General features: G+C 43.0%; 2 protein-coding genes across 2 annotated transcripts; both read left to right on the top strand.

Annotated features, from left to right (window-relative positions):
* Window positions 1-9,920: 9,920 nt before the first annotated feature.
* On the top strand, window positions 9,921-12,582 carry LOC6902096 (uncharacterized). Its single transcript, XM_002133591.3, has 2 exons — window positions 9,921-10,307; window positions 10,361-12,582. Exons 1-2 carry the CDS (start codon window positions 10,115-10,117, stop codon window positions 11,920-11,922), a joined length of 1,755 nt encoding a protein of 584 aa, XP_002133627.2. The 5' UTR covers window positions 9,921-10,114; the 3' UTR covers window positions 11,923-12,582.
* A 5,291-nt stretch (window positions 12,583-17,873) lies between these two features.
* On the top strand, window positions 17,874-21,475 carry eIF4E7 (eukaryotic translation initiation factor 4E7). Its single transcript, XM_033383276.1, has 2 exons — window positions 17,874-18,090; window positions 18,201-21,475. Exon 2 carries the CDS (start codon window positions 18,227-18,229, stop codon window positions 21,221-21,223), a length of 2,997 nt encoding a protein of 998 aa, XP_033239167.1. The 5' UTR covers window positions 17,874-18,090; window positions 18,201-18,226; the 3' UTR covers window positions 21,224-21,475.
* Window positions 21,476-23,710: the final 2,235 nt, after the last annotated feature.

Genomic DNA, 23,710 nt, shown 5'->3' with positions numbered 1-23,710 from the left:
AAACATTCTGTTCTACTCATTTCCGATTGCTCGGGGCTCCGCTATCTTATCGGAGACCCTGCTTTATATGGCCATAACCAATATTGTATGTGTAAATATCATATCGCCAAAACGCACGTCGGGTTCTGTTGCTGTTTTCTCTGTTTAGCAACCGACCGGGGCACCGACTGGCAACCCAGAGAAACAACAAGTACAAATACTAGATGAAAAATTAAGAACAAAGCCGCAGCGTCAGCGATCAGCACTCAAGCTTCCCGATCGATTGCTGCGTTTGCGGAATAAGCAATTCTGTTTTTCTTTTTCGTCTCGTCTCGGATTGCTTTCTGCTGCTTTACTGAATTTCAATTCATTTTCGCAACGGATTTCTTCATAAGTTTACATTGACGAAGAATCATAGGTGCAGTGCTCATGGAAATGGGAGCATTTCTGAGAAAAACAAATAAAAACCCAACCTGAGAGACATCAGAGAGGGAGAGTCATTGGAGAGCTACGTATTTCTCGTCCACTGTAGATCTTGGACTCGGCTTGGTCTTGGACTAATTACTTGTCTGATCTTGTGCTTACCCGAAACCGGTTCACATAACGATCCGATCCACAACCCACAGCCCCACCATAGCCCCCACACAACCGAGCCCCCTGCCCTCCACTTAGTAGCACCGGACAAAGGTCGCTGGCAGTCAGCTGTCGGCGGACCGGCTGTCGACGTAACATTTGCCAGATAAGCTTTTATCATTTACAGCTTTTCGCTCGTCGCCGCATGAATGGGACAGAATGGAGCTGAGTGGGCGGTGGTTTCTAGAACGAAGAACGGAGGAACAGAGGAACGGAGAACGGAATAACATTTATGAGAAGAGCAGTCGTCATGTCCAATAGAACTCTGCTCGGATGGGGGATCGTTTGTTGAACATTTGCTGTAAAAAATTTAGTTATCCAGCTGGAAATCAAAAAAATATTCATGTATTACTCGTGATTTGAAAGACATTTCAACCTCTAAGTATCGATTCAGCATAGACATCACATGAAATATGTACTAATTCACAATATACCATACATATGCTCTTATACGAGACTGACAGAATCTTTCTATTGCTTCTTTCAGATCATTTTATGAGTATACATACAAACAAACGTATTTACATTTCCTTTGATTGTCAAGGTACCTTCAATAGCTTCTGTAGCGGTTGGAAAACTATGAAATAGTTATGCGAAATGTTAAAAATCTTTAGCGAACTTTTGGGCGGATCTTTGACTTATTTTGTAAAATTGAAAACCGAAACCTCTTTTGAGTATATTGTTTGAAAGTATTTGGTTTTAAAAATATCTCGGCATTAAAGTTCGCCGAATTTCCGCATCTTACCCTTGGGATACTGATCCACGAATAATGTAGGATACCCCAAAGATCTTTATTGTTCTTTAGTTTCTTCACCCCAAATATTCTCTGGGCCAACTTCAGTGCTTTTTTGCATAATGAATTTGCTTTGCCTCATACCTTGCAGTCAAGCAAGATGTAACTCTGCTGGTATTTGTCGTTTTTTTAGGATCCTTTTTTGGCTCTATACCCGGATTAAAAGGGTCTTTCTTTCTCACATGAACCAGTATTTTTGCCAGCAATGGGGATCTCGAGGCCTTTCCAGGAACCATAAGACACAACTGACACAAATTGAAAGATTTTTGTATGATTTAAAACCGGTTGCTTATGAGCTAATAAATTACTAATAAATTGCACATAGAACATATGTACTTTTTGATTTTAACTTTTTGATCATAACATCATTTTTATGAGCGGAAAAAATAAACATATTTGCTGATGTTTTGATTTTATATTATTCGAAAATGTAAACTTTTAGATCTTAATATATTCAAAATACGTATTTCTAATGACACCTCAAATTTTACTTCAGCTAAATAAAGCAAAACAACAGCAAATTGCGAATTTCCCTTGAAAATTATCAATAGTTCCCTCGATATCAATAGTTAGTTAGTTATTTGACCTGTGTTACAGATGTTGTTTGTTCTTTCACAAATTTTCCATATTCTTTTGATTTTATATACTGCGATTGCCACAACGAAGGCAATTCAATTTCAATTTCAAAAAGAAAAACACATTTCTTTATTATGTGAAATATCAAACAACAATTTGGGAATGAAACACTATCGATTGCGAAATATTGCAAGACAGGAGCACATGGGTTACAATTCGTACGCGTTTTGCGAAATCGTAATTGCAATAATTTGCGAAAACCGTAGCATGACTGAGAGGAAATATATTTTTTCAGACATACATTTTTATTATAAAGTTTTCTAGTAGTTTGACCAATCGAAATAAAAAATTTTTTTAAATAAGTTTCTATAAACTTTCTATAAACTAATGAAAAAGCCATATATTAAATGGAGATTTTTTGTATTAAGTTAAGCTAAGGTGGAGCTAGTGTAAGGAAGATCGTGTTAATATAATAACGAGCCTCAGGATCGTTGTAAAAATTGTACTATGATATAACCCGAAGTGCAGACACGTTTTGCAAATTAAATTTCGTCTCCAACAGTGATATGGGCATTAAAGAGGACTTGCAGAAGGGGATTTTCTTAATAAGAGTCTTCCAAGCCAAGAAGTCTACTGTATTATTAAATAGCTTTATGATTCGTAAGAAACTGACAGGTGATAGCGAGCATCGGGAACGATTTTTGAAACTAAGCTTCATGAAAAGGATCAAAAATCTGGAAAGCTGAAGAAGGAAGAGGCTTCTTTTGGATAAAAATCACTGTTGAACGGTGCAGGTCGCCTGATTATATAAAACACATAAATATAACAGATAAAAGGTTGCTTGTGGGACTCACGGAAATGGATGAATGTTAATGAAAAACCAAAACTGGAGTCAAGTATTGCATTTGCAAAATGTTGCAAATTTGCTGCTTACTTAAAGGATGTGACCCCACTTGTTTTGCTCTCTGCTGGTTGGGTTGCTTTTCTATATCCTTTTAAAGGAGGCAATCTGGTTAGCAATTTGCGCAAAATGAACACACACACTCACACACACACACGTACATGCACACGTATGGATCCGCAGTGTGAGTGTGAATTCCTGCTCATTTGCCACATTTCGCCGGCTATGGCTTTTCCTTCCTTCCGACTGGCTTAATCAGACCTCGTCAAGGACTCGCCGCTGTTGCCGCTTGCCGTTGCCGTTGCTGTTGCTGTTGCTGTTGCTGTTTGCCTTGCTGGCTCTGCTTTATGAGCTTAGTCCGTGTGCTTTACTACCCAATTAAGCTCGGAAATATATTTAGCAAACTAATGAATTATAAACACACAGACACAGACACATACACAGACACAGACATAGAGACCTGGAACAGGAAGTGCGGGGGAAAAAGTGCCAGTGTGGCAGTGTCTGATGACTATCTGATGCCCTCTTCCTCCGTCCCGGCATGTGTGCCCCACATTCCATCAGCCATTCATTGTCAAAGGCCAAGCACGAGGGGTTGCATCGTCTGGCTCAGATAGCATTTTCTCGGCTTTTTCCGGTTTCCCTCATATCAAACATGCCCAGCCATACCCTTGCCCTCTCATTTCGCCATTTCTCTCTTTCACTCTTTTGCTGCAACGCTGTATCCTTTTAAATGAAATTAAGCTAATTTGGAAAGCAGGCAACGCGTCAGCGCCGTCCTGGCCCGTGGAATGGATACGGCAACGGATGCCGCCGCCTCCACCGTAGAGCTTAATTCCGTGTATAGAGAGAGCCACAGAAAGACAGACAGACAGAGAGCAGAGCAGCACACTTTCATGCATATGCATGCTGCGTGCCAAATCAAAGCCTGCCCCATATGCCGCCTCTTCCTGTCGGCTATTTGCGGCACATGCTGCACGTCCGCCCCGTGCTGCCGCACCTGTGTCCAACCGTGTCCGTCCGCGTCCGTGTACGTCCATGTATTGTAATTTATTATCCTGCATGGTAAAAGGGATTTTCATCAATTAATCATGCTGATGATGGTGCTTGCTGCTGCTGCAGTTAGACAACACCGTAGACCAGTAACCAGTAGCCAGTAACCAGTAGAAGTTCCTCCTCCCAGCTCTCCGCTCTCCGCTGTCCGGTGTCCGCTGTCCGCTGTCTGTCTGCCTTAGGCCCTTGTCCCCTGTCTGAGTTCATTCTTATTTAAACAAAAGATTGAGACTTGAGTTATGGACTACAAAACGGATAAATTAGTGCCAAATAAGCTGGGGCGATGAGGCGAATGGGCATAGGAGACCCGACCCCGATTCCCAGAGCTCATTCCTGGAAGATCTAGTTCTCATCTTAAAGTGACTTTCCCTGCAGGTGGCCTTGGCCCTACTGACTCCTTCCACAACTGATTTACATATGTGCGTGCAAGGTCCTCCCAGGACCCAGGACCCAGGTACTCAGGGACCCAGGACACAAGACTCTCGACATGCACAGTGTACGTGTGGTGTGTGCATCAGCTTAAAGTGCATGACTGGCCAATTCATGGACGATTTCATCAATTATTCAAAGCCTTTCGACTGCTCTAAGTAAAAGTAAATTCTTGCCTGGCAGGCGGACACCATCAGCATTAGCATCAGCAGCAAAAACAAAGGCCAAGCCAATTTTTCGTTTGGTTTATTATGCAAAATTTAATTTTAATAAACAAATAGGGCAAATGAAGGTGCACCCATTCAACCAGTCGGGAAATCCATCCATTAAACCAGTCCAGGCCAGTGTCCAGGACAGTCAGGGGTCAAGCTGCAACGAAATGAAATTTGTTTTGGGTCTTGCCTTACCGAACGAATGATTGATTGATTGACTGATGGCTGAATGGGCTGGCTGTTTGATGTGGTATTGTGTTTGCGCCAGGGCAAGAAATCGCCCTACTATTTGAATTTAGCATTTTAAATTAAATGAAAATTAGTCGTCACCGGCTTCACCTTCATTGGGCAACAAATGGGGAAATGGTAGAAGGGGAATCCCATAAGAAGCTTACATCTAGTGGGCTCTAATCAGGAGAATGGCATGGGAAACCCTTGCAGATGCACATCAAGGGAATCAAAATGCATATGTGCCTGTGCTGTTGAAAGTCTTCTTTGGGATTAGGCATTTGAGAGCGCATTGACATGGAGACATGGTGAGTAGTACCTTTCTTTGGCAGTACTTTGAGCTATTGAGCAGAGCCTCCTTCTTTGTTCACTCATCTGAGTGGAGCTCTTCTTTTAAAGGCATTCCAGATCACAGAGCTCCCTCTTAAGGAGTCAGTCATATACATATGGATTCCCCTTCTTCAGGAGTCACGGAGCGGCTTCTTCACCTTCTCCCCCAGCCAGACGGTGAAATAATTCAACTCATTAGAGGAGACTCCTCTTCAGTGGAGCAGCAACTCATCATCTCTATAATGGGGATGGGCATGGGGATGGGGATGGGGATGGGGGATAGCGATAGGGTTGGGAGTTTTGGCTTGGGTTAATTCAGGCCATAAATTTCCAGTCCTGTTCCTGTTGCTCTTTGCTGACTCCGGGGCTAACTAAGCCTTGCCTCTGCATCAGCTACACTGCCACTGCCTCGTCTTGCTCCTGATATAATGTGACACCAGCTGCTTAATGTTTTGGTTAAAAGCATTTTAAGTGAAATGCAACAGGGCGGCAACCAAGTAACCAAGCAGCAGCCTGCAAGCGACTTTCACTGGCCGCAAGGAGGAAACTAGAGCCAGAAACAGGAACAGAGCCTGGACAAGAAGGAGCATCAGGAGGAGTAGCAACAGAAGGAGCAGCAGGAAGAGGATTGCGCAAGAACCCTGGCAATTTGCTTAAGCGAAAGGTTGTGCCATATATGTGGCAGTAGCCGTGGAAAAACCTGTGCAACAAACACAACTTCTGACAATGTGCCGAGAGACCCACAGTGGGTGCAACTGTAGAAGTTACACAAAAGAGCGCAAACTTTCTGCCACGAGACATTTTTGATTGGTGGAACTCCTTTTTGTGGCACTGTCCCAGACTCTAGGGCACAGTGGGTAAAACAGCCAAACTAGCGGAGTGAAAGTCGAATTTTTAATTCGAAAAAGCTTCAAACTTGTGTTTAAATTTGATTACCAATACACTCTTTAGGCTATCGACATTTTCTTTAAAAATATTTGATTGATATTCGGTGAGCTGTAAAGCATTCTACACTCAACCGATTTGGCTTGAAAGTGACCAAAAATGTTCCAATCCTTATAGTTTTTTTGCTTTTTATAAACATTAAGGTATATATGTATAAATTTAAACAATATAGTCTGTGTATTTTCTTTGTGGGAAAATCGTGATATAATCTTGCAATCGTAAGTAACTCAGTCAAAAACTCCTGGTAGACTTTCGTGGAGTGAAACTTTTAAAATTCACCTGGATTCAACTTTTTTTTTTTACATTTTTTGGTTAAGATCGGAACTAACGGGATCTTTTTACAGCAGCTAATTTTCAAGTTCAGACTCGGAATAATTATTGTTTTAACTATTCATATTTTAAATTAAAATACCTTTTTTAAATGTTTACTGTCATCAAAGAATAAATAAAAAAATATATATATGCGTCATTAATTTTTAACTGAATAATAAAAATTAAAAACAAATATATTCTCCCAAAAATTGTCTACATTAGTAGCATTAAACGAAAAAAAAAATGTAAAAGTACATATTTATTATTTAAGAAGCTATGACTTTAATTCCGATAGATTAGCTCTTTTCCCACTGTGCAGCGGCGGCACTATGGGTATATGGCTGCGGCTGCGGCAACATCATCATCATTCATTTGCGCTCAGGTGCGTTTTCGTGTGCACTCAGACCTCACCTCAGGACCGGCCCACTCCCCGCTCGCCGTTGCTTGTATTTTGGTTTTTCTTTTGGTGTCTGTTGCACACCTTGCGGCGCCTTTTGTGTTTGTGTGTGTGTGGGATCCTTGCATCAGCCACAGCGACCACGACAGCGACAAGGACAACAGCCTCAGATGGAGCCGGAGCCTCATGTTGGGGCACATCTACACATCCAGTGGAATGGCATTGGGAATAGGAATGGGTCTGTCTCTTGTTTTTGTTATTCTAAGAACTTATGCCATGTTCTGCTTGGATGGTTCTCTAGCCCGAACTGTTTCTGTTGCTGGCTCCATTTCTGTCACAGTTTTTGGCTCTAACTGTATTTCTTTCACTGGCTCTGACTCTATTTTTGTTTGCTTCTCGCTTTATCTGTTCCGTTTTCCCGCAAGTTGAACAAATACTGGAGCTGATCTTGCCATGGATACCATTGAGATACTAACGAACCCATTTCTGTAAGATCTGCTCCATTATAGTAGATCAGCCTTCGGTCTCAGGTATCCAACGAAATCGAAAGTCATAATGGAAAACACCTTTATCAAATAATGTAAAGACTTTTTGACAGTCGTGCTTGACTTCGCTCTTCATACAAACTTTGAAAAGTAATTGAAAGTAAGTGTGTTCTTTACGCAAACACAGGGGTTTGAACCGATCGATCGGCTGTATACAGCAAAACGATTTGGCAAGATTCAAGTTAACTGTTTTTATCAAATTAATATATCAAATCAAATGGTATAAATGCTTTTTTCCCCCTTACCGGAAAAAAACTACATAACGCAGGAGTTTATGAGTTTACTCTTGCAGCGCTGCTTGAGATTTGGAGCAAAGACACACGCGAAGCAGGCGATATTTTGAAAATATCGACGAAAACTGTCTGACTGAAGACCAAATGATTGCAAAGTCAAAGAAATTTAGCCACATTATTCTTGGATCGCATGTTCGAGCGATTCAAATCAAATCACTCACGGTGGTTGCATATAACATGGTTGTTTCTATTTAGAAGCAAGAAATTATAAAGGTCGGAAGCAGCTAAAATATGTAGGATATTAGGATATTATCATCTGAGCTGGCTTCAGGACAAGCGCAGTCAACGTCACACCTTTACACAAAAATGTCGAGTGCTGATCATACATTAGCATTCTTTATTGAAAATTATATTTATTATGTATATATATGTATATTATATAACTAAATTATATTAATAGTTTGTGAAGTTTTCCCTTCGTATCTTCAAGTTGCCGAATCAAAACATATATGAAGACCAGCCGTAATTAGAATTAGATAGAAGCTCTAGATATTTGCTCAGACGCAACAAATTGGATTGATCTTCTTGAAGTTCCGGATGCAGAATTTTATAAATCCAGAGATCAGTATTATAATGGAGAAGAAGACGATCACGAATTTATTTCTTTAGATGACGAAAATTAAGAATGTTGCGGCAAACCAACTGCATATTAATAAATTTATAAATATACAATACATGTACATATGTATATGCTAAAACAAATAGCATAGAAATATATATTTTTTGTAAGTTTAAAGCTTTTTTAACATAAATATGTTAAACATTTGAGTCCATTTTGTATTATAAATTCGACATTCATTTATTTTTTGTGGTATGGGGCGGGAGGAAGGCGTGGTTCAATAGACTTTTCGAAATTCAACTTTAATCCAACTATCATTTGTACAACATTTCTAGACGTCTAGCCCTGTTTTTAGAATGAAATTGTTGGCTTTTACCCCACAGTGCGATGGCGCATTTTTCCGCTATCACGCCGTACGCCGTAAGCTTGTTTTTGTGTATTTACATATTTCTAATTTCAATTCTTGTGTGCGTTCTTGCCATCTCCGAACATTCTTCTTTGCAGCGGGCATGTCGTTGCTAAATGTGACGTTGCTTTTGCGCTGCACTCTCTCTGAGCCGTTCTCTGGTTTTATTTACCCTCTACCTTTTCTCTAACACACACGCACCGCGCTTGACACCTCCGCTTTTCATCTCTTATTTTTTTTTCATTTTTATTATTCTTATTTTTGTACAACGAGTTCCGGCTGTTACAGGATAAGTTTCTCTCAATTCTAAAAACTTTAACGCTTAAACTGAGTCTTCAAAGAGATAGAAGGTTGACAATAGTTTGCCCAATAATAATAACGTTGACTCTCCCGCTGCCTCTTGAGCAAAAACGGTACCATCGTCAGACAGTGGTTTCATATGTGTAGACAACGTCGATGCCGTTGCTGGCGTTTCTGTGGCCATTATCGAATCCGCCGACGCATCCGCTCATCTGCTCATCCTCCATCGACTCTTTGACTCATTGATCTATATTCGTTTCTCATCCTATGGCATCGGATACGTATGTTCTGGTTGAAGATTGCCCCTTTTCTAAACTTAAAATTGACAACTCCTCTGGCCTTGTAGTTGCTACATTTAATTTTAAGGTAAACGTAAAATTCTAGTACCTCATTTTTAATAATCGGCCCAGCAACGCTGAACTTCGAGTGGGTGGAAGGATACCCATCTCCATTTCCGTCCGCTTTACCTTCTATCTCAAAAAAATAAACTCTCACCTCCCTCTTAAGATAACCTATCAGAATGTGCGTGGTTTGTGCGGCGAGATAATTGGGTTAATTAAAGTGAATTTTTTGAGGCAGACATAATTGCTTATTCTAACTCTGAAAATCTTATTGATAAATATTGGTGGTGTCCTTGTTGCGGTTCGTTAGGACTTACCATAAAAATTCTTTTCTGTAATAGTCGTTAAATTTATATCTTGCTCCTACCACCTCCGTCCTCAGGATTTTCAACCAAAAATCCCATCTATATTCTCTTTCGTCGGAGCGATATTTATTATACAAATTTATTGGGGAGCAAAAGCATAAGAATTTAAGTTCAAGAACATTTCGATTTACTGCCATGACGATCAGCGAAAAACTAACTTCGAACCGAATCGCCCGTGCAATTATATAATATAATAGTAACATATAATAGTAATAGTACGAATTTAGTTTAATAATAATATGTAATTATAATATTTATGCTGCTCGACCCGCCCCCCTTAGTCAGTTCGAATACAATACTTATTTAACATTTATCGTTTTCCCGAAGTTAAACCGAACATTGTTAAACTTTAAACAAGAATAAACATAAATAGAAACAGACAAAGGGACAGATGTTGAGGCTGAGGCTGAAGCTGGAGCTAAAGCAAAAGTGCCACCCTGTGGGCAACACGCTTTCACAGTTTGGTCGGAGGTTGAGGCAGTATAACGTTCCAGGGTAGAACGTTCCGTCAGCCGAAATGTCTTCGACATATACGCGTCTTTTTCGAGTGCTTTTCGTGATCATTCTGCTGAAGCTGATCTTCCTGGTGGTCCTCTACTGGCGCAGCTATGAGGGTGTATCCAAGCTAACGGCAGGACTATCCCAGTCCCAGTCACAGTCCCGCCGTATGGTCGACATCTTCGACCAGCTGCTGGTGGATCGAAGGGAGAGTAAGTAGCGGTAGCTTCTCTCCATCTATAAGTCTATAAATCCCAGTCTGTAGTGCCCAGCATGGAGCAGCGTCTGCGCTGGATACGCCAGGAGATGCCCTCTTTCCCCCTGGAGGAGCTCCTGCAGCGACAGAGGCGACCAGCAGGCCGCGTAGATTGTGGCCCGGCGCCGGATCTGATGAACATCGATTTCCACAACACCTACTGGCAGCGGGCACAGGCCGAGAATCTCACGTACTACATCTACGGGGCCTACTACGACGACCGTGAGGCGGTGCCCGAGGCTCCACTCGTCCGCCTGCTGACGATGATCAACCAGCACGACGACAAAAGCTTCAAGTACCCCGCGACCTACTGCCAGTTCTGGATGGAGGACCGGGACAGGCCGGTGATTGTGCCCGTCACAGAACACAAGGTGATGTGGCCCTTTGGCCATGCGCCGCGCCGCTACTATCCCACCTTCATGGGCTGCCGCCTGCCCGAGGGCAGGCATCGCTGGGAGGTGCCACAGATGGTGTCCCTGGTGGCCGATCACTGCGATCGGGCCAGGAACCTGCTGCGCGTGGTCTATGAGGTGGACGCGGTGGAGCAGCTACCCGCATCCGAATCACAGCCTGGAAACGGATCTAAAGTATCAACTCCCACTGGGCGGGAGGAGGACATCGAGGAGCCCCCACTTCGCTTTGCGGTGTGCGTCAAGGCCATGGACTTTCCCTACGAAGACAAGTCCTGGCGGCTGATTGAGTGGCTGGAGTTGATGCGCTCCCTGGGTGTCCACAAAGTGGTTCTCTACGATGCCCAGATGCACCCAAATATGACGCGTGTGGTGCGTGACTACGTGAAGAACAGCCCGGGATTCGTTGAGCTGCGGCCCATGTCCCTCGGCCGCGGGGAACCACATGCTCCGCCCCACTTCCATCACTACGCCATGGAGGCGGACGGCTTCAATCGCATCCTCAACGAAATGATACCCTACAACGACTGCTTCTACCGGAACATGTACAAGTACGACTACATCGGTGTCTTTGACATCGATGAGGTGATCATGCCCCTGGGGAACAGGACCACCTGGCCGGAGCTCATCGAGATCTCGCGTGCCGCCCCGGACTACGGGAACACCACGCCGGCGAGCTGCAAGGAGTGGGTGAGCTTCTGCTATCGGAATGTCTACTATCCGCGGTATCCCGAGCGGCCCAAGGTATACCGTAACCTCTCGAGCTCCTTCTACATGCTGCAGCATGTGGAGCGGGTGCGGGAGCACTGCAATCGCGCGGCGGCCACCAAGTGCCTGCACGACACGCGCTTTGCGGTGGGGCTGCATAACCACTTTACCTTTTACCACACGGAGGCCGCCAGCTGTGCAGCCAAGTCGGTGCCCATAGAGTTTGCCCAGATGCAGCACTACCGCGAGCCGGACACCAAGTCCCTGCTGATCGATCCTATCATAGATGCCAGCATCTGGCGCTTCCAGCCGCAGCTGCAGGCTCAAATCGAGGAGCGGTACCGAAGGCTCGGCTTCCTGCCCGACGAGCGGCAATTGGCCGAAACTCTGGAGCGGCGACGCCTCGAGGACGAGTTGATTCTTCGGGAGGCCGTGGGACAGAATCCGGAATGAAATCCGGAATGAGAGATTCATTTGTGTACATACATTCAGTGCTGGATGCGCTTTTGTGCCTTGAAAAGGCGATTTTCAAAGACCAACAGAAATTTCAGGAAAATTTAGAGATCTATTTTTTACAAGGAAATCAAAGTTCAAAAAAGGCCAAAAATTAGATGGTTAGATAGATTACAGTAAATAAAAGTGGAATGTAATTTTGCGCTCTCAAACAAATTTCAACTTTGAGGGCTCATATCTGCTCAGCTAAAGGTCCGATTATTATTTTAAAAAGCTTTGGGAAGTTCTCTATTAGATGAGTAATAAAATGAATCATTTTATCCAAAATTTGTTGACTTTTGCCACCTCTTTGCGGCTGATGCCCCACTGTGCGCAGCTTTGTCATAGAACAATCGGGGGAGCTGATGACGCAAGTTCTCCAACGTCAGTGCGCACAGTTGGGCAAACAACCGGCGTGGAAGTGGAGCACTATTTATGTAGTAACTATTTGCATACTTAGCAATAAATGTTCATATCTGCCGCTGGCTGTCATACAATAAGTCCCTTTTCCGTCGATCAGCTATCTGAACACCCTTCTTTGAGACAAAATAAGAGCTTCAATCGGGCCCTGGATACTTGAGAACTTCTACTGAATTCCTCCCAAAACAGTCACTATTAAATTCTATGGAAATAGATATGTATAAATAGATATGGGCATTACATTCTGCGGATACGTTACGTTGGTACCACAACAGGTTAATAAAAAGAATGAATATGTCAAATTTGTACAAGTTTTGCTCCTATTTGCATAGCAATTAAGACCTTTTTCAGCAAGAAACGTACGGTTTTAAAGATATTACCAAAATATGACCTGACATTACGTTTCCAAAAACAGAAGTAGTTCTTGAGCTTGGATCACAAGACTAAAAAACTTTGCGAACTATACTAATATGTTAAATATTGACTGTTTATTTTTAAAGTTATTAAACGTATACCCTTTTCTTTTGTTTGTTTCATAATAATAATAATTTTGTAATAATTGTTACAAAATATATCGTTAGAGGAGATTGGAAAAATTTTCTGGGATTTTATTTTAGATATTTGAATTTGTTTGAGGGACTTTGTGGAAGAGCTTTTATCAAGACTCATCTTTCCTACATAAGATAATAAATAATGTTATAAAAATAGCAACAAATACCAAAGAAATTAATTTTGCTGATTTTAAAAGTATTTCAAATCAAAGTTAACGAAATAACATGCCAATCGGTTTAATTATTTCATTTTAAAAATATAGAAAATATAATGGGAACCGAACTATGTCGAAAAGTTTTTTTGTTTTCTTTAACATTGTGGACAATTTGGCGGAAATCCAGTATCAAAACCATTGCCGTCCCACAGTAAGCAGCCAAAAACAGCCTTTCCTTCCAAGGCTTCCATTTCTACTGTTAGACCTTCTAACAGCATTTCGAGTCGTGGTTGCGCCTCTGTTGTATGCGAGCGAACAAGTTGCACGATTCCTGGCTCCTGCCTCAGATGTTGCAACAGATGGGGCAGCACCTTCGTTGGGCGCGGATGTTGGCCATTCTCCGTCTCTTCCGATTGGCATGTTTCCCCCACTCACGTCGTATCAATTACACATATTTCCCGTGTTTCTGGTGCTCTCCTTCTATGTATTCTGTCCATAAAAAATGTGTGCGTTAAACCGTTAACAGCTCTTAAAATATTTGACATGATTTAGCAATTTTAATTGATGCTCCGTCCGTGCACTGTCCGCCCATCTGTCCGTTTGTCCGTTCTGCCAGTCCCCGTTAATGCGCTTTCATAATGCTCGCTCGATGAATGCCCGGATGAATGGATTTTGTATGTTTTTGGTATTCGAGTTCTCGAATACTCGTTACTTTTTGTGGCATTCCAGAGCTCGTTAAAAATGCACATAGAATTTAATTTAATTTAATTTTCATGCAGGGAAAAGCACACACACACACACACAAACGCACACATTATCCACTTCTAATTAATTGCATTTCATACTAAAAATAAAAACAAAAACTATATACCATGGAATATACTCGGTCCACTGGCACCATAGTCCAAATGCAAATATGATACAAAACACAAATACATACGTGTACGAATATATGGATAAAGGCAAACGACCATTACCCACCGCGGGGGAAAAACTGGCAAAAAAGAAGGAGAAATATTCATTATTATTTGACCAAATGGCAAATTAATGATATGAGCAAACAAGCTAAAGTGTTGTTGTCATTCAATTTATGCGAAGCGTACAGGAATATTAGTTTCGGGCACCGAAATACCGAGCACCCTTTTACGCCGATGATCGAGTGCTCTGATTTGCCTGAGATCTTCAAACAGCAACGCTAACGCGTGACTGTCTATCTGGCTTTCACTTCAAATGGAACAACACAATCGCTCGCGTAGAGTGAAGTCTGTTCGCTTATGGGAACATTATTTTCACTAGCATCGTTCCACTGCTCACGCGTGACTGAAAAACTTGCCATTCCCTTCAAACTGGAGGCATTGGTGGTACTTTTTCCTATAAATGTTCAAAGCTAAAGAAAATACCGACCAAATTATATGTTTGCAGAGAAGAAACCTCGATAGTGTTTTGAAATTTCCCTGTTAAAATACCAAAATACGTACGCTTATGGAAAATTTGTACACTAATGCATTACAATGTAAGAAACATTCGCATCATTTGGAGTGAATGTGTGTACAGTATATACAAACAATAGTGTAATGAGGTATTCGTGACACCCTCTATAGTGTCAAACAAACAGCAACAAAAAGCAGATGAAACACCAGGAGCGAAGAGTAGCACAATTTTATAATTAAATGTTTTAACACTAATCCAGCGAGTGGCGGTGAGAGGATTGAATAGCGGATGGGGCGTTGTTTGGATTAAGGAAAATATTTGAATAGCTGAACAGCAGTTGAGCGGCAAACAAAGAAAAGAGATAAAAGCGAAAGCCAGAAATGCGAAATGCAAAAAGAAAAAACGCGAAAGGCAAACGGCAAACGGCAAAAAGCAAAAAGTGATGCTGCGTACGAAAACGGACTCAAACGCGGAAGCGGAAACGACAGCCAGAACTACAATGGCGCCGCGTCAGAGAGAACTGTCACCAAATGCATTCGCAGTGGCAAGCAAGTCCCCCCAGAGAGAGAGAGAGATGGAGCAGTGGGACGGGAGGAAAGGAGTCGACTGATGAGTGACCTGTAAGGAGATAACCTTGGCATTCAGTAAAGTACATTTTACAGCTCCTGACAATGATGCGCAATTTAGAATATGTTCTCTTGATCGATCAGCTCGATCTTGGTGCTCTTTTTCGGGATCCCCGAAAGTATACAGCGGTTTTCCCACACTGTAATTGAATGGATCGAAACAAGCAGCTACTGCGGCAGAATCCACCATCACTCTACTCTGCGCTCTACCTCCTCCTGGTTCATCCACCAAAAATTCAAGAAAAAAGAAGCAAAGTTCAAACTAACAAAACAAAACTACCTAAACTAAACAAAACAGAACAGAACCTGGACACAGACACACACAGTGCAGAAGGCAACACGGAGTTGGCCATGTTTTTTGTTAATTAAAATTGGCATGGCTGCCGAAACGGAGGATGGTCGGGTAAAGAGAGGAGGCAGGGTCTGGGCAACAACATTTTTGCATTTTCATCATATATTTTTTTTGGATTTTTTTACTGATTTTGGTCACGGGAAGTGAAGCCCCAAAATGAAAACTTTGAATTGAAATGCCACTGAAGCAGCAACGATTCATACGGAATAGTACCTGAGAAATGCCACCTCCTTCCGGCATACATTTACCTTTCAAGTGCTTAATTTTTCATTCACAATCCCAAGGAAGCCGAACAGCAGAATCTAGTACCCAGAGAGGCCAGAGAAAACCCCAGAGGGGGCGAAAGAGAGAGCGATTTATGGGCTGCCAATAAATTTACTCAACACTTTGGCCCCGACTAATACAATATTTACATCAAATGGCTGTACTACCAAAGGGGGGGTTGGCACTTCCCACTTGGCTGGCAGAGGGTGGGTGTAAAAAATTGCAATGCGTTTTTCTCAGTGGCAGCCAAGATGCCAGAAGCAGGAGAACCAGAATCATGGCCAAGAGGGGGAGCTCTGGCTTCTGTTTCTGTTTCAGCTTTGGACCCCCTTTTTTGCCCCCGTCCCGCCTGCTGTCTTGTTTCCCCTTGGACTGTCATTTAAGTTAAAAGCGCATTTGTAAATGTGCCGAGAGTATAAGTATAGGGGGGCAGAGTGGGAATGGGCTGGGAGTGCCCCTGAGCGCTTTTTAAAAAGGCAAATCTGGCACAAGCTGTTCCTTTCCGTCGCGTCCCGTTCCGTCCCGTCCCGTTCCGTCCCGTCCAGTCCGCTGTGCAATGTTTTAGCATTTGTTATACTCGTCCTGGTTCAAGCGTCTCCGACCCTTTCTTTCTGTGCTGTTTATGGCCACGTTAAGTGTTAAGTGTGTGGATCGGCTGGAAGAGACATAGATGCTCAGGTCAAAGGGGATATGGCCAAGAGATGCCACACAGACCTGGTCAAATATTTGCTACGCTTCGCCAACCACGCTATGGCTATAGCTATGGCTCCGACTCTGAATTTGATATTTTTCATTCATTCCGGGGACTCCAATTTGAACACCGAACCACCCATCACCCATCCGGCGGACCCGGACCCCATTTAAACTTATGACAGCCGGAGCCAAATGAAAGTTTGCTCCTTAGCTTTGGCGGGGCTTCGGTTCTGGCTCAATGACATTCGACTCGAACAAACAAAAAATGTTGCCATTAGTTAAAGTTTTGGGCTCTCAATGCACTCCCGCAGGTAGAGGTACACGGGAAAAAGACAGACCGTTTGTTTCGCAATAGTTTTTCAAATATTGAAGATTGAAGGATGTCAAAGCCTCTGTCGAGTCGAACCTACTATGTTCTCTATCTCTTAAGCTTGTAATGTTTATCCTTTTGTGTATGTAAGCAGCCATTAAACGCGTCGCGCGTCCTGCAGCAGCTCCCCACTGTCGATCGGCTGGGAAGATGTCTGCGCTTCTTCGGCTTGAGCCAATCTTTAGTTTTGGGGTGATATTCTTACTTCCTTGAATATGACTCTCCTGTTCCCTTAGAAAGAGTATCTCCAGTATCGGTTTGTAGGCGTTTACTTCCCTCTTATGCCCGATATTCGGTTCCGTTTCATTCGAACCGTAATAAGTTTCGAGCACAACTTCGTCCAGGCGTTCCCAAAGGGCAGGCTAATAAGAAATGCGTGATGTGTTGCCCTGTTCCTCCATCAACTGCTGATGCGGGTACGGGGGTACGGGAGTGTTTGTTTGTTTGTGTGTGTTTGTGTGTGTGTGTGTGTGTGTGTGTGTGTGTATGTGTGTGTGTGTTTGTGTGGTGTGGTGTCGCCTCCACTCGAGTCCGAGTTTGTGTAAATATTTGTTCCCGTAGTTCTGGCAAGTTGCTTGGCACACGTTCCTTGGGTCGAGGTCTGGTCAGCTTGCAGCTCGAGTGGAACTTGTTCGTGCGGAGGGGTCTGCGAACTTAAAGAAAATTTCACACACATTCCGTTTCGTTCCAGGCGTAAGAGCGGGTAAGGAACTTATGTCGGTGCCCATCCATGTCCAGCAGAGAGAGCAGGATGTAGTAACCAGTAAAGAGTAACGAGAGATCAGCGGTATCGATACATATTGACATGTACATAGTATGTACGATCAATATCTCTGAGGCTATTAGTTTCCCATTTAGCGAGCAATGAGCTATTACGTCTTATTAGTAACTAGTAAAGAGTTACTTGTATCGAGTAACGAGTGTCCATAGTTAAAGATCATACGTTCTCTGAAAAATACATCTATCAATATTTTACCGAATTTCCACGAATTGAAAATAAACATCGGTTTTTTGATATCAGTATATCCTCAGACTTTGATGTTGGTAACCTCATGTCGGTTTTCGTATATTTTATTCAGTACAAAAGTGGAGCTTCACTTTGAAACATCGATAGAAACGAAACCAGTATCAGTGCTCGATTTTAATGTTTAGTTTAAATATAAAATAAAACGGAAAAACTGTAACGCGTGTGAAATATAGAAATTCCTTAAACGAATTATTTCATTCTTCGTATCAACAGTAATTTGAGTAGTGCTATTCACTAAAGGTAAGAGCCATTGTCAGGGCTTGTCCTGCTTCTCTGAAACCGCACCTCTTCTCGCAAAAAATTTTCGAAATCGTTCTTTCATCGTCTCTCTCTTTCTCTGTTCCGGCCAGAGCACACTCGCGCCATTCCGTGCGCAATGTATTCAAGCCGACCCGATATGCAAATCTATCGACACACAATTATACGGAAGCGATTAACAACAACAGACACAGAAGCAACCGTGGATCAAGGGCACCAGAACGAGGCAGCTGCCGCCATCCAATCATCGGATGTAGCCTCCAACCAGGATAATTTCGCACAAGGATCCGCTGGCGATTCCACCCGGAAATTTACTCATGAAAAAAAATCCGATAAATTTAACAACAATGACAGTAAGCCCCAGGGTATATCCACAATGGGGTCCGGAGGCGATAGTCAGGGTACCACAGCAAAGAAGCAACACACAATGATGCCTAAAACTACGGCACCATTGAAGGGTATCCTCGTCAGGAGTGTCAACCAGACACCATATCCACTGAAGATTTCAAATGCCGGTCCAACTGACTCACAGAGTTCCTCCAACATACCAACTTTAAAAAGATGTCAAGACTCTGATGGAAATAGTTCGTCTGTTCTGACGAGGTTGAATAATTCTTCCCCACCAAACGATAATCCAGATGTCGGTCCACAGCTAAGGACGATTTTAAAAAGATGTGGCAGCTCTAAAAAGAAACGATCACCGAAAAAGGCTCCAGAAGCCAGTCCGAGTCCAGGGCTGTCAAAGAAATCTTCCGAGCTGCTAAAGACGCCAATTTTAACAAGATGTGGTGTCTCTGATAAGACTAAAACCGTGCGCAGTCCTTTGCCGAAGACGAATCTATCGAAGGGGAATTTATCTGGAACGTCGCACACACAGAACAGCTCTATCACCGCAAATACAGCTCCAAGAAGCGTCATCAAGACCTCTGTACCATCAACTCAGCCACAGTTGATCATCCCAACCATCCCCTTGCACAGGCGTTCCTTGGAAGTGGTCAAGCCAAAGACCCCCGCTCAGCGGGATGGTGTGGATCGGCCGCGCGTGCCGCCACAAGATGACTGGAATGTTCATGTGAAGTTTACGAACAATCGGGGCCGGGGTCGCAAGTCTTCCCCAAAGGAGAATACATTGAAGGTTTCTGCCAAAAAGAGTCACCGCAAAGGCGTACCCCAGCTTATGACCCCAATCCAGAGTGCGCCTTGGAACGTGGTTGCGGGAGGCTCTTGGAACTGTCCCCCTCCGACCCCAGAGGCGCCGCTGCAGCGTACCATTGTCTCAGCAGTGCCCCAAATGACGACTGCAGCGCCGACACTGCCCCAGATTATTCTCCGTGAGGATACAAGATCTTCGTCACCGGCGGCACAACCCGCAACTCGGACGACTGATGTGTCCTCGTCCCAGTGTCCATCCTGGAACGTGGTTGCCAGGCAATGCAACCAGAATGCAGAACCCATTATCAGTAAGGAGAGTCTAAAGTGTGGCTCGAAGAATCCCCCATGTGCACAGAACCCACTGCCAGCTCAACTCAAAGGAGTCTCAATGCCGACGGCTGCCTGGACGACAGTCGCCGGTTCTCCTTGGATTGCAGACTCGGGAGAGCCACAGCTCGAGTTGAAAAGCCCTGTACAGCCGTCTGCTCCCCAACAAAACGGAAGGACCCCACCGCGATCGTCTTGGAATTTGATCGAAAGTCCGGCTTGGAATGAGGCTGTCGCAATGGTTCAGCGTACAGGCTCAATGGATCCCACTTCAAGGAACTCCAAGGAGAAAAAGGGTAGAGGGAGCATCAGCATTAATCAGAGCCCGAAGCTGCAGTGTACCCCAGTTGCGTCACCAGTTGCATCACCAGTTGCATCACCAGTTGCATCACCAGTTGCATCACCAGTTGCATCACCAGTTGCATCACCAGTTGCATCACCAGTTGCATCACCAGTTGCATCACCAGTTGCATCACCAGTTGCATCACCAGTTGCATCACCAGTTGCATCACCAGTTGCATCACCAGTTGCATCACCAGTTGCATCACCAATTGCATCACCAGTTGTATCACCAGTTGTTCCACCAGTTGTTCCACCAGTTACATTCCCAGTTTCACCACCATTTGCATCTCTAGTTGCATTCCCAGTTGCATACCCAGTTGCATTCCCAGTTGCATTCTCAGTTGGATCTCAAATTGCATTCCCAGTTGCATTTCCAGTTGGATCCCCAGTTGCATTCCCAGTTGCATCCCCAGTTGCATCCCCAGTTGCATCCCCAGTTGCATCCCCAGTTGCATCCCCAGTTGCATCCCCAGTTGCATCCCCAGTTGCATCCCCAGTTGCATCCCCAGTTGCATCCCCAGTTGCATCCCCAGTTGCACCCCCAGTTGCATCCCCAGTGACCGCCAAGGGCAAACCCAAGACGTTAATTCAGATGAGAACCCCTGTGCTGAAACGCATTAGCACCTCCACTTCAGAGCACGGGGAAACAGATTCCGAGACTGAGCCTCAAGTTGATCCCAGCGAAGGCGACCAGGAGAGGACTGGTGGCTGTCCAGAAGACGAGCACCCAGTGGAGGAGGTGTCGCTACCTCAGCACCCCTTGAACCACGAATGGACCATGTGGTATGTGGAGCCCGATCGCGCCAAGACCTGGGAGGAGACGCTGCACCAGATAACGAGCTTTAATACCGTGGAGAACTTTTGGAGTCTCTACCATCACATCAAGACGCCATCGCAAATTAAGGTCGGGAGTGATTATTGTCTGTTCAAGGACGGCATTCGCCCCATGTGGGAGGACGAGGCGAACGTTAACGGGGGCCGATGGATTGTCAGCTTTCCCAAGAGTGCCACCGCTGAAATGAACTTCTTCTGGGAGTACTGCCTGCTTTCCCTGATAGGCGAGAACTGCGAGCACAGCATCGACCTCTGTGGCGCTGTGGTCAACATCCGCCCGAAGAGCGACAAGATTGCGCTCTGGACCGCTGACTGCACCAAAGAAAAAAGGATCCTTCAAATAGGAAAGCAACTGCGCAATGGCCTGCCCGCCAATGCCGGCTTCGTCCTGCAATATCTGCAGCACAGGGACAACATGGCCCAGCAGGACTCCCCCCTAACAGCCACTTATACTTTGTAAGAAGAATCCTACTGGAACAGGGGAGAACGGGAGCAGCAGCAGCCTCCCTTATGCCCTTACAGAATTTATAAATCTTCTCTGTGCAACTTTCTGTTGATTGTTTCGTGAAAAAGTAACTCAAAATTGATCGAGTTTGAAGTACGGCACTTTCACTTACATCCTCACATTTCGGCTTTCATCAGTGAAAAATGTTTAAATTCCAAATTAAATCATTTGTTCAATTACATCAATCAAACAGTCCCAAAACTAATTAAAAAAAAAAAGAAATAAAAATAGAAATTTGTGTGTGATCTGCCAGTAGTTATTATATAGGCACTTTGCTATGGGACAGTGGTAGGTACACAAAGGAGGAATATAAATTATAGAGAAAGTAGAAAGGTTCAAGGGCATCGAAACCGTTTTTCAGGAAACACTTAAAAAATACCTCTAAACTATCACATTAGATTCATTGCAAAGGGATGACCTACCTGTTTGAGGGTTGTTTGAATCGCAACACGGGACCAATCGTAAAAACAGGTTCATTGACAGTAAGTGGGAGGAGAGAGAATATAAATGAGCGAAGGATCGATTTGAGAGGATTTTACATGGTTGAGAAACAGGATTAAGATCGAAGTTAGTTCACATTATCGCCGATAGGTGGCGCCACCAAGTAGTAAGGATACGGGACAGCGACTTTTTACACTGAATTACCAAATTCGCAACATGTTGCAGCAACATTTGCTTAAGCATGTGCAGCTTGGCAACATGTTGAATGTAAGTGTGCATCATATTGCTATGTTATTACGTGATCATGTTAAATAAATACTTATAAGATATTTTATTAACATTGAATTGGGAACCAATTTCTGCTATGTTATTAACTGGTCAAGTTAAATAAATACTTATAGGATATTTTATAAACATTGAATTGGGAAAACAAATGTGTGAAGTTTCTGAAATTTACATCCTATAGAAAACATAGGTTGGAAACCTGGGTATCTAGATGTCCGTATAGAGGGTTGAATGGTAAGAGAACACAAATTAATGGAGATATATATAGGAGCACGCAAAGAATAAAATTATAATAGGAAGACATCAAAATTAATTAATGCTACTTAGAGTAAATATACGTCTGTCCCGTATCCTTACTACTTGGTGGCGCCACCTATCGGCGATAATGTGAACTAACTTCGATCTTAATCCTGTTTCTCAACCATGTAAAATCCTCTCAAATCGATCCTTCGCTCATTTATATTCTCTCTCCTCCCACTTACTGTCAATGAACCTGTTTTTACGATTGGTCCCGTGTTGCGATTCAAACAACCCTCAAACAGGTAGGTCATCCCTTTGCAATGAATCTAATGTGATAGTTTAGAGGTATTTTTTAAGTGTTTCCTGAAAAACGGTTTCGATGCCCTTGAACCTTTCTACTTTCTCTATAATTTATATTCCTCCTTTGTGTACCTACCACTGTCCCATAGCAAAGTGCCTATATAATAACTACTCACAGCTAACAGCTAGGACATAAACTAGTAATCTTTCAACAACGATGGATGACCTTGAAATCATTTTTATCGATTCCCAACCGGAATCAACCATAAATCTGGACTCTCAGCCGAGCTCCGTAGACCTGTCCTTGATTTTTGGGATTAAGACTCAAACCTATCTCGAGAGCAACTTGACCTGGTTAAGTGACATTAAATGGGATGATGACGACGATGACCCAAGGAATGCAACGTCTAATAATGATAATCCAGCATACATTTTCCCGGATGATGACAACATTTTCGATTTAGTAGATAATCAGGATGATGATAAAAGATCTCAACTCCAGGAACTACTTCGGGACGAAGATGATGATGACTTAATTGCTGCGGTAAAATTAGCTGAGGCGAAATTTTAATAATACGAATACATATTTATATAATAAGAATATTTTATGTATTTTTCTAAAAATAATATATACATATGTACATATATAATAAATATAACACATTTAACCACTATTTATTTTAAATGTTTCTGTTTTACTTTTGATTGGTTGAATTTCACTTCCTCTTATTACAAGAGAATCATAGGATTCGTTTGAAACAGGTTTCTTCCACGTGAGGATTACACAAAAAGAATAAGTGGATTTCAGGTAGAATAGAGGTTGTAACCTTTCCCTCATATTATTAGATTGACCCAGTAGGGATCGTTTGAAACAGGTTTGTGAACAGGTACTGTTGTTTTGGATATAAAAGATTAAGAAGGTGTTTGGGAGGGGCCTAAAAAGATACCATTTAAAAAGGAAACCCTTAGTCCTGTTTCAATAGTGAAAGTGGTTAGTTCGATACAAAAAAAAAAAAAAATAAATAAATAAAACTTAAAATGGCATCAAAAGTTCAGTGCAACATGTGTGATAAGTCCGTTGACTTTTCAGAGTTTCAATCTCATTATGAGAGATGCTCTGATTTGCGTAATAATGTAGTGTGTGACCTTTGCTCTAAGTCCATCGACTTAATAGAG

Source organism: Drosophila pseudoobscura, chromosome X, assembly GCF_009870125.1.
Source record: "Drosophila pseudoobscura strain MV-25-SWS-2005 chromosome X, UCI_Dpse_MV25, whole genome shotgun sequence".
NCBI classification, from domain to species: domain Eukaryota; kingdom Metazoa; phylum Arthropoda; class Insecta; order Diptera; family Drosophilidae; genus Drosophila; species Drosophila pseudoobscura.
Note: the sequence above shows the minus strand (reverse complement) of the source record. Positions and strands in the feature narration are given on the sequence as shown.